Genomic DNA, 13,627 nt, shown 5'->3' on the forward strand with positions numbered 1-13,627 from the left:
GCTAGTGGTGAGGATGGAGGCTCCTTGATTGCTGGGCCAGAGCATGGGTGTCAGAGATATTCAGATGAGTTGATAAAACTGCAGAAATCAGAGACTGAAATGAAGAAAAGGCTGGCTGAATATTAGACTGTTCAAGAGGAGATGTTTCAAAAAATATTACAATTGGAGGACATAGCAAGTAGGGAAAACCTAAGATTTTCAGCTGTACCAGAGAAGCTGGAAGGAGCAGACTGTATTAACTTTATGAAAGCACAAAAAAAAAAATACAACTGGACTGGTATTCCACAGCAGGAGCTGTTAATTGAAAGGGCACATTTTGTGTATGCTCCAAACCTGTCTATGAGAAAGCAACCTAGACCTTTAATAGTAAAGATGCAGTCCTAACAGCAGAAGGAGTTGATTCTGACAAAACTGTAGCAGAAGGACAAAGTACCAAAAGTAGGGGACAACAGAGTTTGTGGAGAATGACTACTCATTGTACACCAGGCAGAAGAGAAGTAAATTTATTCCACTATTCAGGAAATGTTTAGAAGCAGGCATGAGACTGAAACTACTGTACCCAGCTATCTTCAGCATTTTTTTCCCTGGAGGGACAAAATCATTCTTTGATGAAGTACATGCTAAGGGGAAATACAAAAGCTTGTCCAACAAAAGGTGAGCTGTGAAACAGAAAGATTCTGCTTCTTGTTCTTCTGGTAATAAAGACCACAGAAAGACTGTGCGAGTGAAACCTTTTCCAATAATGCACACTGCAGTGGTGCAGCGGTTTGCTTTGTCACCTCACCACAAGACATTCTCCCGTTTGATTCTCTGCTGGGGTGCCTTCCATGTGGAGTGTGCATGTCCTGCCCGCATTTTCGTGGGATTCCTCCAGGTGCTCCGGTTTCCTCCCATGTTACAAAGACGTGTCTGGAGCATTTCTCCCCAGGCCTCTGCTGAAAATTAACTCGTTTCAAGTCAGACTTTCCCTGCAAACAAATGTTAAACAAGTAAATAAATAAATAAATAAATGTTTCAACAGAAGATGCTGGAGAGAAGGAAGGGAGCACAAGAGTTGACTAGAAGAATCAAGAGTACGTTGTAAATGAGGCAGGATTTGGGAGATGGAGCGGAGCAGAAATAAAACCAGTAACTTGGAAAATGAAAAATATGGGATTACAAAGCTATAATTATATTTGTGAAATGTGACAGAACATGAAAATCTGGAAATATTCAACTTTTGGGGACATTGTTGGACTTGTGGGAGACTCTAAAGTATATTCCCTGCTTCATGTCATTAATGTTCTGAAAAATACTAGGGGAGGGAAGAGGAAGGAGAAAGTTAACTGTAAATTAAACATTTTTTTCTTTATACTACTATTTTTATAGTGCACGATTTTCTTTATATGCTATAAAGTAAAGTTTTCTCATTTATTTTAAGTGCAATTGGGATACTATTGTAAACAGGTGTTGCTGTTTTTTTTCTTTTTTTGTTTCTCTGTTCTTCTGTCTTTCTCCTTGTTTAGTTTTAAGAAATGCAGGCACTGCAATGTAAAAAAAGTCTCATTAAAAGGGCATAACAAAAGAAATGTAATATGCTTTTTTTATTCCTGCTTGGGGGAATAACTGGATTAAGGAACTTAGCTTGATCTAGTAACAAGTTTTAAGAGAAAAGAATTATAAGAATACTGAATAGTGTAATTTTTTTTTTCTAGCAAGTAAATGTATGCTTAGTAGTAATTATTATCTGGTCCACATGTCTCCAAGGAGACAATCTGGTAATGAAAGATAGGCTAGGAGATAATGTTCTCTAAAGGCATTCAGGTGTTTCCCCAGATGGGAGAGCTATAAAGATAAAACACAATGAGACAGCAAGCACTTAGAAGCACAGACTGCACTATACACCTTAGCATGGATAACCTGTCTTTTAGATTAACTCAAATCTGTGAGTGTGTCTGTCAGTTTGGAACATTTGTTCCTATTAAGAGGGTAAAACGTAAGTATTTGAAGATGTACACAGTTTTGTGTGTTAGTATTAAGTTAGTAGGTTTTAGGGGGTATTGGGGTGTTTTGTTTTGAGGGCTTTCAATAAAAAAAGTTTTGTAAGATGTGACATATGCTAATATGGATATGAGAAGAAACAACTCTATAAAAGTTCAACTGCCAGTGTATGCATGTAGCAAAAAAGCTAGAACTAGACATTTAATAAAAATGCTGTTATACATAAAAGCTGGGAATAATAACTTTTTAATGCAATGATGCTTTCTGTAATATCTGTCAGTGGTCTCACAGATAAATACAAAAAAAGAAAGAGTAGTGATCTATATTAAAAAATGTAGAGTCCAAATAGCTATGCTACAGGAAACACACTTGGGAAGAACTGAGCATGTGGATTTGATAAAGAAAGGTTTTCAGGATGGTTATTCAGCGGACTACCTGGGACAAAGGAAAATAGGAGTACTTATATTAATTGCAAGAGCTGCTCCAATCATTACAGAACAGGATGAAAAAGATAATAATTGTAGATTTGTAGTACTAAGTGGCCACTGGTAAGGGAGGAAAATTCCACTGGCATGTATTTGTATTCCACCTAAAACTTCTATAATGGAGCTTAAGAAAATTATAGGATTACTTATAGGTGGGGAATGGAATTTGATTTGCAACAGTGAAGATGTGTCTGGGGGGCCCAGAAGGGAAAGTATAACAAAGAGGGGTAAACCTTTGAAGAAGTTTATGGAAACTTTTGGCATGGAAGATGTGAATTCAGTACTCGGAGTTCAGAGTAAATTTACATATTATTCCCCAAGATACAAACACTGGGCTAAGCTAGACAGAATTTACATTTCACAGCAACATGCGCATTTCATTGAAGGTCTTGATATGTACCCAGTAATTATTTCAGATCATGCGCCAATAATAACTAAAATAAAAACACAGGGTAATGAAATAAAAATGAGGCATTGGTACTTTCTCACCTATCTGTTGAAGAGAGGACTTTAAGGAATGTATAGTGAAAATTATTCAGGAGCTATTAGACAAGATAGAAATTTCTTCTGAAAATATAGCTAGGGAGTGGGATAAAATTAAAGTGAAGTTTAAAAATAAGCTGGAAATAAATGAAAGGGAGCTATGTTTAAGAAGTAACAAAAATTATTTAGAGGGGCCGACAAATGTTAAAGTATTGCAGAATAAGGGGAATCTCACAGAGCAAGACCAGCAATTGCAGAAAGCTAAACAGAAAATAAGGGATTACCTTGATGATATGCATGAGTTTAGAAAGAGTGCTGTTTAGCAACTGTTTTCAATAATAACTGTACAGCACAAAAACTGTTAGCACAATGACTCAGGCAACAGAAAGTAGAAAGGGCTGTCACCAAGCTTACGGAGCCTATAACAAGGAAGATAACAAGAGATCCTGTAGAGGTATTAGAAATAAATATGGAACTCAAGTAAAGGTACAAATGGAAGTGTTTATGGAAGAATTAAATATGCCAGGGTTAGAGGTAGACGAGGCTCAATTACTAACAGTAACAAGAAAGGAGGAGATGAGATAAAAATGGTGATGTATATGCAATCTGCAGGGAAGTCACCCTGAATATATGATATTCCTTTGGAAGCTTGTAAGCTAGGAGGCAAAAACTGATAAAGCTCTGGAAGTTTTTATTTAACAATATTTTAAGAGGAGAACAAGTACCAAAATTCTGGAAGAAAGTTGTGGTAGCTGTAATATGTAAAGAGGGTAAAGATCCATTAGACCCAGCTTCATACACGCCCATTTCAATACTAAAGCATGCTTGTCAAGTGTTTTTGTCTGTAATGGTTAAAAGACTGGCAAAAGTAATGCCAATACTGATAGATGTGGTGGAGGGGAAGCAAACATTTGACAACATTAATAGAACACTGATGATCCAGAGTGAAGCAGAATATAAGAAAATACCACTATTGTTGGTGGTTCTTGATGCAGAAAAAAGCATTTGACGGAGTAAGCTGGGAATTTATGAGCAGGGCAATGGAAGTGTTTGCTTTCCCTGATAAAATTACAAGGTTGATTAGGAGGATATATGAGGGATCGGAGGCAAAAATTAAAGTGGGTGGGCCCCTCTCTGATAATTTCTGCTTAAACAGAGGAGCCAGGCAACCAGAAAAGGATATTACATTTTGAGACAGTTTCAAATCTTTTTGGGATACAAACTTAAGGAAGCTAAAACAAAGGCAATAGTGGTAAATTATGTATTCACACACAAATTGGTTCAGCAATATCCACATTTATGAGAACATGATAAAATGTAGTATTTAGGAGGGTTCTATATTATGCGATCGAAGAGACTTTTCTTTGAACATGTAATATTCAAACCCTAAACATCGAAAACACTAAACCATGAATGGCCATGTCCACAAATTGTTTCCAAGGGAAAAAATTCAGTTGGCCATTCTCGTGGTTTGCCCTTTTCACCAGTGTTAAGTGATCTCAGAGTTGATATATTTAGTTAGGGAGGTATGTGGGGTGACACAGCCCCCACATCGGGGGGTGGGGGTGAAGCCCCCCACTTGATTAGGATTGTGAAGCTTGTGTTTGTTTGCGGCCCTGTGAATTTTTTCCCTTGGGTAAAATTTGCAGACGTGGCCATTCGCTTTCGATATTTTGGGTTTGAATATTACGCATTCAAAGAAAATCTCTTCGATCGCGTAATATAGATGCTTTAGGAGTGTGGATTAAAAATGATTCTGGTGTGGCAGCTAAAGCTATGTGGGAAGAGACTAAAAAAAAATACAAAAACTGAGAAAATGGAAGCTCTGTAATATGGATATGGATAGTATGTTATAAGAAGTTAAAATGCTTTTAGTCTGTTTAGTGTTATGCACAGGTCAGGCATATTTTATCTACCAAAGGAGAAGTTATGGATAGCAATTAATAAAGAGCTGAAGGACTTCATCTGGGAGGTGAAGATGGAAAGAGTCAAATGGGGTAAGATGATTTTTCCAATAGAACAAGACGGATTGAGATTACCTGATTTGAAGGCTCCTATACATAGCACAAGCAAAAACCTATAATTCAAAGTGGAAAGGGCGGATGATGAAATGGGGAAGCTCAAGAAACAAGGAGAGACTGGGATTTTGGATGCAAACCTTTAAGGAGAATAAGAAAAATCATACAGAATATCATACTTATAAAGTAGCAGAAAGTATTCTAAGAACTAAGCCAACACGGGAGTGGAGAAAGGAGATTCTGCTAATAGGGGTAACTGAAATTAGGGATACAGAAAATGTGTAAGAGGGAGATGAAATTTATTGGAGAAAACTGGCAAGGAAACAAAGGTACTGGGAGCAAATAACTAGAGAAGGAAAGGTAATAGAATGGGAAGACACCAAGAATGTATTTGGACTGAAGGTTAGAGATTGCATTCCCTATCAATGATTAATATCAGGGTATAGGCAAAGAGCAAATGGCTAGCACTGGTAGAGTTTTTAGTAGACTTTAGAACAGAAGTTGCCATTAAAAAAGAAAAAAATTAGTATAGCATATAAAATATTGCATGATAACCATAAGAATCAATCAGAAGAGGTTAGAAAGGCTTGGGAAGGGAGACTGGATAAACAATTCACAAAGAAACAATGGGGGGATATATGTATGTCTCCCAAATATGCAACAAAATCTAGAAGATTTAGGATTTTGCTTGGAAATGTTTACATAGATATTTTTATACCTCAAGTAGATTACAGAGAATTTTTCATCAAGTAGACCAAATGTTGGAGGCATTATGTTGAGGAAAGAGGTAATTGGGAACATATTTTCAAGGAATAGTAAAGAGTTGGCAGACTTTATGCAGACTATTCATTCAGAGATAGTGTGTGAGCAGATTAGTGTAACTAGGGAAATTATTTTTCTGGGCTATGATACAGAATCGGATTTGTGTATATATAGTAGGGACTTGCTGAGTCCAATTATGGTGGATGCCAAAAAAGCAGTTACTAGAAAATGGAAGCCAAAGTCTAAACCAACTGTAGTAGAAGTATTGAATATAGTGACAGGGATAAAACAACTGGAATTGGCATCTTTAGAAAAGGGTAGGAGCAAATTACATAGGAAAAAATGGGAATTGTGGGAACAATACATACAGGAGAGGAATGAGGTTTAAAAGTAGGTAGGATTTGGATGAGCTATGTAATGTTTGACTAACAATGATTGGGTAGAGTATAAGTGATGTATAATGTTTGCAAATGGAATTGTGTCAGCATGGTTTGTGATGTAAAATGTTTACAGCTAAGACTGTGTCAATGTAGTTTGTTTTCATTTAAATAAATGCATGATTGTCTATGTCATAAGTGCTAATTTAATAAAGATGTTTCTTGTTTTTAAAAAAGAAAATAAAACACATAAAGCATGGTGGAAAGACAGGCATATAACAGATCACTGCCCAGATATCTGAAATAAACTTCCCCTGCATGTTAAGCAGTACAACTCATTATCTTCCTCAAAACATAAACTAGATGAGTGGATGAGTATCCACAAATTTACTCTGGGATTGACTTTTATTGCCCTCCTGTGGAAAGGAGGTGTGACCTGAGGGAGTATACTTGCAAAGTGTGAATGATCATAGGACTCAGTGGTCTTGGAATATTTATGAATCTGTGTGACAGTAATTGCATTAGCTACACTATTGTGGACTTAATCTATAACATAATGTGTATATATATATATATATATATATATATATATATATATATATATATATATATATATATTTATATATTCCTTCTCTCAAGCAGCTGTGCATACACATTACTACATTTATTGGCATATGTGGTGCTTTGTACCAGTGTTGTAATATTTATACATTTCTTCATCTCCTAAAAAGGATAAAGACTTTCATGAACAGATCAGAGAACCTGTGGAATCATGTCTGTCAAGTGTGAGAGAAATGATGCAGAAAGTAGTGACTGAATGCAGTAGAAATATTAAGAAGCGATTCTCGTTTTTAGTCAAGATTAGTCTTGATGGAATAAAGGAGGCAATCAAAGCCTGTGAGCAAACTGCCACGAGCTGGGGATCATTGGTAAGTTCTCTCATTCCTTCCTGCTTACACTTTGGTGTAATCTATGCAAAAAATATAAAAAGTTTTGGGTCTTTTGTGGCAAGTTCTAAACCAGTATGCATAGTGGTGCTGTGGATAGATATATTTTAAATCTGAAAGTGAACATTTCTTTCTGATTCTCTACATCAGGAAAGAAATGAACTATACTGCACTTGTTTTGTTCTAATATTTCTGCTGTTAGATATGTTTTTAAGCATTTTTATGTAGATGCCTTATTCTTTAGCTAAATCATTTTGTTCAGCCAGGTTTTGGGCCTGCCAGATTTATAGTACTTAGCTTTTGTGAGAGTAAGTTATTTGATGCTGATTTTCATTGTCTGAAAACCTCTTGCTTGTTACAGATCTAATTTGCTGGCTGGTGTTTTTGCTGCTTAGATTCATTTTAATTACTGTTTATTATAGCACAGCCTATTGTTTCCTTTTGTCCTTAGGACTCATTCTGACTGAAAATTCATAGTGGTGCTGTGAACACAGTTTAAACCTGAAAATGAAAAGTTCTTTCTGAGTATCTCTACATCATGTGTTGCAATCTCTGTCTTACTAAAACAATTTTTGAAGCATTTTACTTTAAGTGCATTATGTTCTTTAATCAAATGTGGCTGAATTCTTTGCACCCCCTCCAGTGTTGTGGTAACTTTAAGCCTATGTCTCTGTTGCTCTCCCCATCTTACGTTAATATGACTACCAGATTATCTTCCTCTCCTCATTCATTGCTGTTTTCAGTAAAAAAGTCTGCAAACTGTTTCAATACTTTTACCTTTCTCTTGTATTCCATAGATCCAGAATACAGAGTTCCCACCTAGCCAGCCTTGAGTTGACTGCCTTTACTATAAACTGTCTTTGGAAACTCCTCCTAGTCTCCTTCCATTTGTTTATATAAGTGAGTACTAGAAGCTTAAACTGAGAGGTTCCACCCTTTAAACTGCAAAAGCTCATTAACCTTCATTCTTATGTTCCTTCTTCCTCAGTGCACAGTACATTACCTAGGAGGTTTACCCCTTTTTTCTGTAATTTATTTTATTTTACATTTGTTGACCGGGAATATGTCTGACTGAGTTGAAATAGTCCTTTTTCAGCAGAGGTCTGGGGAGAAAAGCTCCAAAAAACATTATCAATACAATAGGTAAAATTAACAGAAAAAAAGTATTCCAAAAAGGAGGAGTCAAATTATTGACAGGAATTACCAACATTAATATCAAGGAAAAAAAACAGTATTTACAAGTCAAACACTAAAAGCAGGCATGGGATAAGACAGTCATACAATCTAGTCTTAAAGTATTAATACAATATGAGCATTTGCTTTTTATGGTAATGGTTTAGTAGACATATGTAAGAGGAGAAGAATTTAAAGCTGAGGCTAAAATGAATTCATGGCTTGAAAGAGAAATAGGAGAAGTAATAAGATGCTGCTAGAGTGAAAAAGATAATTGTTAAGGTTTGTGGTCTATAGTGAAACTGTTTAAGGATGGGGAGGCTTTTTATGGTGGGCGAGTACAGAGGCAGGACCAGAGAGTTTTTAAGTGTTCTTTGGTGGCTGCTTTGAATTTTTTTGGTTGATTTAGTAAATTAATTTGTAGTGGAAGCTTGTTCCAAGCAATGGTAGGTTGGTAGCTGTATAGATTGTGTCCATTATTAGTCCTAAGTTTATAGATAAGTAATAGTTCATAGATAAGTAATAGTTCTTGGTCTGAGCTGCGGAGTGATCTAGTTGGAGAATAGTAGGATATAAGGGAGGATATGTTAGGACAATAGTAAGGTTGGTATAGTATAGAGTGTATAATCTGGAGCTGAGAGAGAAGAAACACGTTAGGAAGTTCCATCCAGTTTAAGTATTTAAGTGAGATACAGTGGTGTTTTTTATAAGTATGTTGGGCAGAGAATCTAGCTACCTTGTTATAAGTAGAGTTAAGATGTTATGTTGTCTTATCTTGTCTTCATTCTTACTGGTTGGGTTCAGATGCCAATCCTCGGCTCCAACTCGGCCGCATACTATAGCTTGAAGTCTTTCACTTGGCTTGTGGCTGAATACCTATCCCATCATGCAGTGGTGTAATTCCCCAGATCTCGTTTAAAGCTTAACAAGATCGGAGGCTCTTCATCTTGGCTGTGGCTAAGTTTGGAAAATGTTATATATTTTTCAAGTTGTTTTTGCTCATTTAGTTAGATATAACTAGTATTTGATATTTTTACACTTTTGGTGTAGCATGTGGTTATTCTTAACATATTTAGCCATTATTGCTGTTCTGTTTGGCTGTCGTCTTTATTCGCAGGACTAATTTCCTATCCCGTTGGAAAGTTATCCATTATATGTATAATTCCTTCTTTATTTAAGAGATTGTTAGTGGGCAAACTGTTGTATTTCTAGTGTGCGTTATTCCCCATTTTATAATTAATTTTCATTCTGATTAGCTGTGCTTGGCCCATTTAAGTTAGAGGGCCAAGCGCCCATGGTTAGAGGGCAGAGCTAAACTTTCTCTTTCTAATTACTTTATTTTTAATTATTTTTTTTTCTGAAATTGTTATATATATTTAGATTAGTGTGTGCTGTGAGTTTGTATTTACATAGTTCTTGAGAGTGCTGTTTGAGCTGCTAGTTATATTACATGTGCTGTTACAGTAGTATAATAGTATAGTTTGTGCTTCTTATACTCATAATGTCTAAGGAAACTAGAGAGAAGGAAACAAAGCCGTCTGGCTTCAAAAAGTGTCAAAAGTATTCTCAGAAGATGTCATTGACTGATGGCCATAACATTTGTGTATACTGCTTAGGGGCCATTCATTTACAGGAATTCTGTACATTCTGCCATTCTTTTAGTGCAAGGGTATTACTAGAGAGAAAAAATAAGCTGATCGTTAAGAGGACTACTGCAAACTTCATTCTCCGAATCTTTGGAAAGTCAGAGTGCCTCCAGTAAGTCCAAGTCTCCTTCTTCCAAATGTGACAAACCTTGCAAAAGACCTTCTTCTTCCTCATCTGGTCATTCAGAACCACCAGAAAAGACACCAAACATTTCTACTTCAGGAAAATCAAGCTCTTCGGCTCCATAGGTTTTGGAACCGAGAGAATCTTTGAAATTCGACAAGCCAAGTCCTTCGGCACCACATCTTTCAGAGCCGAGAGAGACTGACATTCAGAGCTGGTCCGCTGAATTACTGCCACTCTCCCCTTCTTTGCATCTCCCATTTTGCAGAGATCTCGCTCACCTACCCTTTCCTCAAAGTCCTCTAGAAGCCCATCAGATGATGTGGATAGGGTGGTGTGCAGACTTCTGAAGTCGCCGGTGCTGGCAAAATTATTTTCTGCTCCGACCCATTGATGAACCACACTCTTCCGAGACCTCCCCAGAATATCCTTCTGAGGAGGCTCCTCGAAAGAGAACATGCAAGAGGAAGTATCTGGACTCACCAAATGAGTCAATCACCTCCAACACTGACCTTGAGGAGTCAGAAGGGTCCCCACGGTTACCCAAGATATCTCCTTTGTGGATATCTTAGAAATCCTAAAACAGAGAAGTGGCTGGAAGCCCATCAATCCTTCTGATGAGGAGTTGGTGTACCTGAAGGCCTTTGGATCTTAACCTTCAGCCTTTTGAGTATCTCCACCTTTTGATGAAGTAATGGAACTAGTTAGTCAAAAGGCATAGGAGTCACCAGACACAATGGAACCAGTCCCTTGGAGGCCAAATAAATTTATAATACATATATAAATTTATAGTACAGGCCAACACTAAGGGACTCCGGCTAACAAAGTTCGCAGATGACTGCAAACTGGGAGCCATTATTGAATCCCCATATGATGTGGATACTCTACAAAAGGGCCTTACAGAAACAGATGCTTGGTGCCAGAGCCATGGGCTCAAGCTGAATGCCAAGAAATGTATAGTTATTCCCTTTGGGAAAAAACATGTACCAGTGAATTATCACATAGGTGGCAGTACACTAAACACCGAAAGTGTGATGAGACTTAGGGACAGAGGTGGATAGTGGTCTCACCTTAAATAACCACATCGCCACAACAGTCAGGAAATCCCATTATGGGACACACCTCATCACTAAGGGCTTTTCATCCAGAATAAAGGAGGTCATTGTCCCAAAGTACTCATCCCTCATTAGACCCATTATAGAATACAACGCCCCATTTGGTATGTACCTCTCAAGGCATCTGCAACAACTGGAAAGGCCGCAGAAATACCTCACTAAAAGAATCAGGCCTACAGCAGTTGCCTGATGCGGACAACCTTAAAAAACTCCAGCTATACTCTGTTGCATATCGTCTACTCCGAGGCAATCTCTGCTTAACATACAAGGCCATGTCAAACCCAGAGCTGTTGGACATGCTACACTTAAAGAAATCCCAATCCCTCAGAGCCACACTCTCCAGGGATCTAAATCTTGTCATTACAATAAACAAAACATTCTGGAGGGATAGGTTTCTGACCCAGAGACTCCCCAGACTCTGGAATAGACTGCCCATACATGTCAAGCAGAGTGCCTCTGATGATTGGGTGGGAGAAAGGAAATTCACCCCGGGGATCAAGTCAGTCGCTCTGCTAGACAGGGGCCCAGGGAAGTAAATAGTGTAGGAAGAAATAGCCAGGGAATTGTTATGGCTAGGCTTGTATAGGCCCTAGGGCTGATAGCCTAGTACCAACCTATGAACCTATAACACCACCAATGGATAAGGAACTTCTTATGAAAGGTGTTCATATAGATGCTATGGTAGTGGCAGCAGCCACCAAGAAGGAACTCTGAAATGTCCTCATCTGTCTGTCCACCGAACAAGGAGTCTTGAACGATGGACAGATATGGGAAATGTGTTTTCTCATCATCAGCGACCTTTGCTCTTAGATTGCTGAACTACCTAACACACTTCACTAGGCTTCAAAGAGATCTCCTGAAGGACTTAGGAGATACTCTTCAAGGTTCACTAGCTGCAGGGGTCTAGGACATGATGACCTCTCAGCTATCCACCTTAAATTTTATAGTCAACTCCTCCATGAGACTGATTTCCTATGCAGCGGATGGAGCGAGTAGAGCAGGGGATTCAGGAGTTTCCCTGAGGAGACACTTCTGGATTCACTTGTGTAACTTTGTGAAACCTTTCAAGTCTACCTTTGCCAATGCCCCTTTTGATGGTTTATCACTCTTTGGACCCAAAATCAAAGACACACTCACCAGATGTGGGCAGGAAGGAAAAACTCTCTCTGCAGTTGGAGTATGTTTTTCCATGCCTTCCAGACCTTATCCTAAGGGTCAGAAGGGTGGTAAAATGTGGTTCAAAAAATCTCAGGGGGGTTTTCAGGATGCACGAGGTGAATCCTTCCCCAGGGGCAGAGGGGGGAGTAGTAATGGTAGACATCCACGAGGCAGAGGGGGTCTGCAAAACCAGGGTGACCATGATGACTTTCGCAGCCAACCCTACCAGTGCTCCTGAAAGTGGACTCATCTGCTAAACTCTTGAGGCAGTCGGGGGGGCGGTTATCTTTGTACCCAGAAGCCTGGCAAGATATCACAAGAGACAAGTGGGTACAAAGTATAATATCTAGAGGTTATTCCATTCCCTTTTGCCTTTCCATTCCAAAAATCAGATTTATTCCAGACATTCCATCCAGTCAAAGGGAACAAGCACCTGTAGAGATTCAAAAGTTGCTAGACAAAAGAGCCATCCAAGAAGTCCCTGCAGACCAAATAGGATTCAGAACTTACTAGCGATTCTTTTTAGTGCCAAAAAGAACAGGGGACTTAAGACTCATATTGGATCTCAGCAAACTAAATGAATTTGTAAAAAAGTCCAAGTTCTGGATGCTGATACTGCAGTCATTTCTTCCCTTTTTAGGGAAAGACAAATGGATGCGCCCGATAGACGTCCAGGATGCGTACTACCACGTAAAAATGGACAGGCCATCTAGGAGTCACTTATGCTTCCGGCTGGGAGCCAGTCAATACCAATTCCGAGCTCTGCCCTTTGGTCTCACTACAGCCCCCAGAATGTTCACCAAATGCATGGCAGTAGTCACAGCTCACTTGAGATGGCTAGGATTCTGAGTGTTTCCTGACCTAGACGACTGGCTCCTGACTGCCACCACCAAGCATCTACTACAACAGTCAAGAGACACCACTTTACAAATCTGTTCTCGATTAGGAATAACAATAAATTCAGAAAAATCTGCCTTGTTTCCATGTCAGCATATTACCTTTGTAGGAGCAGAACTAGGCACCGTCTTTACAATAGCAAAGTTGCCTGCAGAAAGAATTTTGGTACTCAGACAAGAAATTACCGATCTCCTGCCAAACACAAAAGTAAAAGTCCTAGGAACCTTGGCAGAAACAATAACCCTAGTCCCTTTAGCCAGGATACACATGAGAATTCTTCAGGGGCTCCTTTTGTTCTCAGTGGTCCTTACAAGAACTTCCCATATCTCACCTGATCAGAATTACAGAGTCATGCAAGAAGGATCTAAGATGATGGCTCCTTTCCAATCATGTCACATTAAGCTGACCCTTCATTCCATAACAACCTCTGGCAACAGTGACCATGGACACCTCCCAGATAGG

The 13,627-nt window shown here is 38.5% G+C and overlaps 1 protein-coding gene across 1 annotated transcript in view; it reads left to right on the top strand.

Moving 5' to 3' along the window:
- The window catches only part of LOC122798817, a 3,666,270-nt gene that overhangs the window by 2,110,501 nt on the left and 1,542,142 nt on the right, over positions 1–13,627 (top strand). The window contains exon 14 of the mRNA XM_044067940.1: positions 6,837–7,034. Within this exon, the coding sequence (XP_043923875.1) occupies positions 6,837–7,034 (198 nt within the window). The remainder of the gene's footprint in view (positions 1–6,836; positions 7,035–13,627) is intronic.

The sequence above is a fragment of the Protopterus annectens genome, chromosome 3.part1 (assembly GCF_019279795.1).
Source record: "Protopterus annectens isolate FY-2018-M chromosome 3.part1, PAN1.0, whole genome shotgun sequence".
NCBI classification, from domain to species: domain Eukaryota; kingdom Metazoa; phylum Chordata; order Ceratodontiformes; family Protopteridae; genus Protopterus; species Protopterus annectens.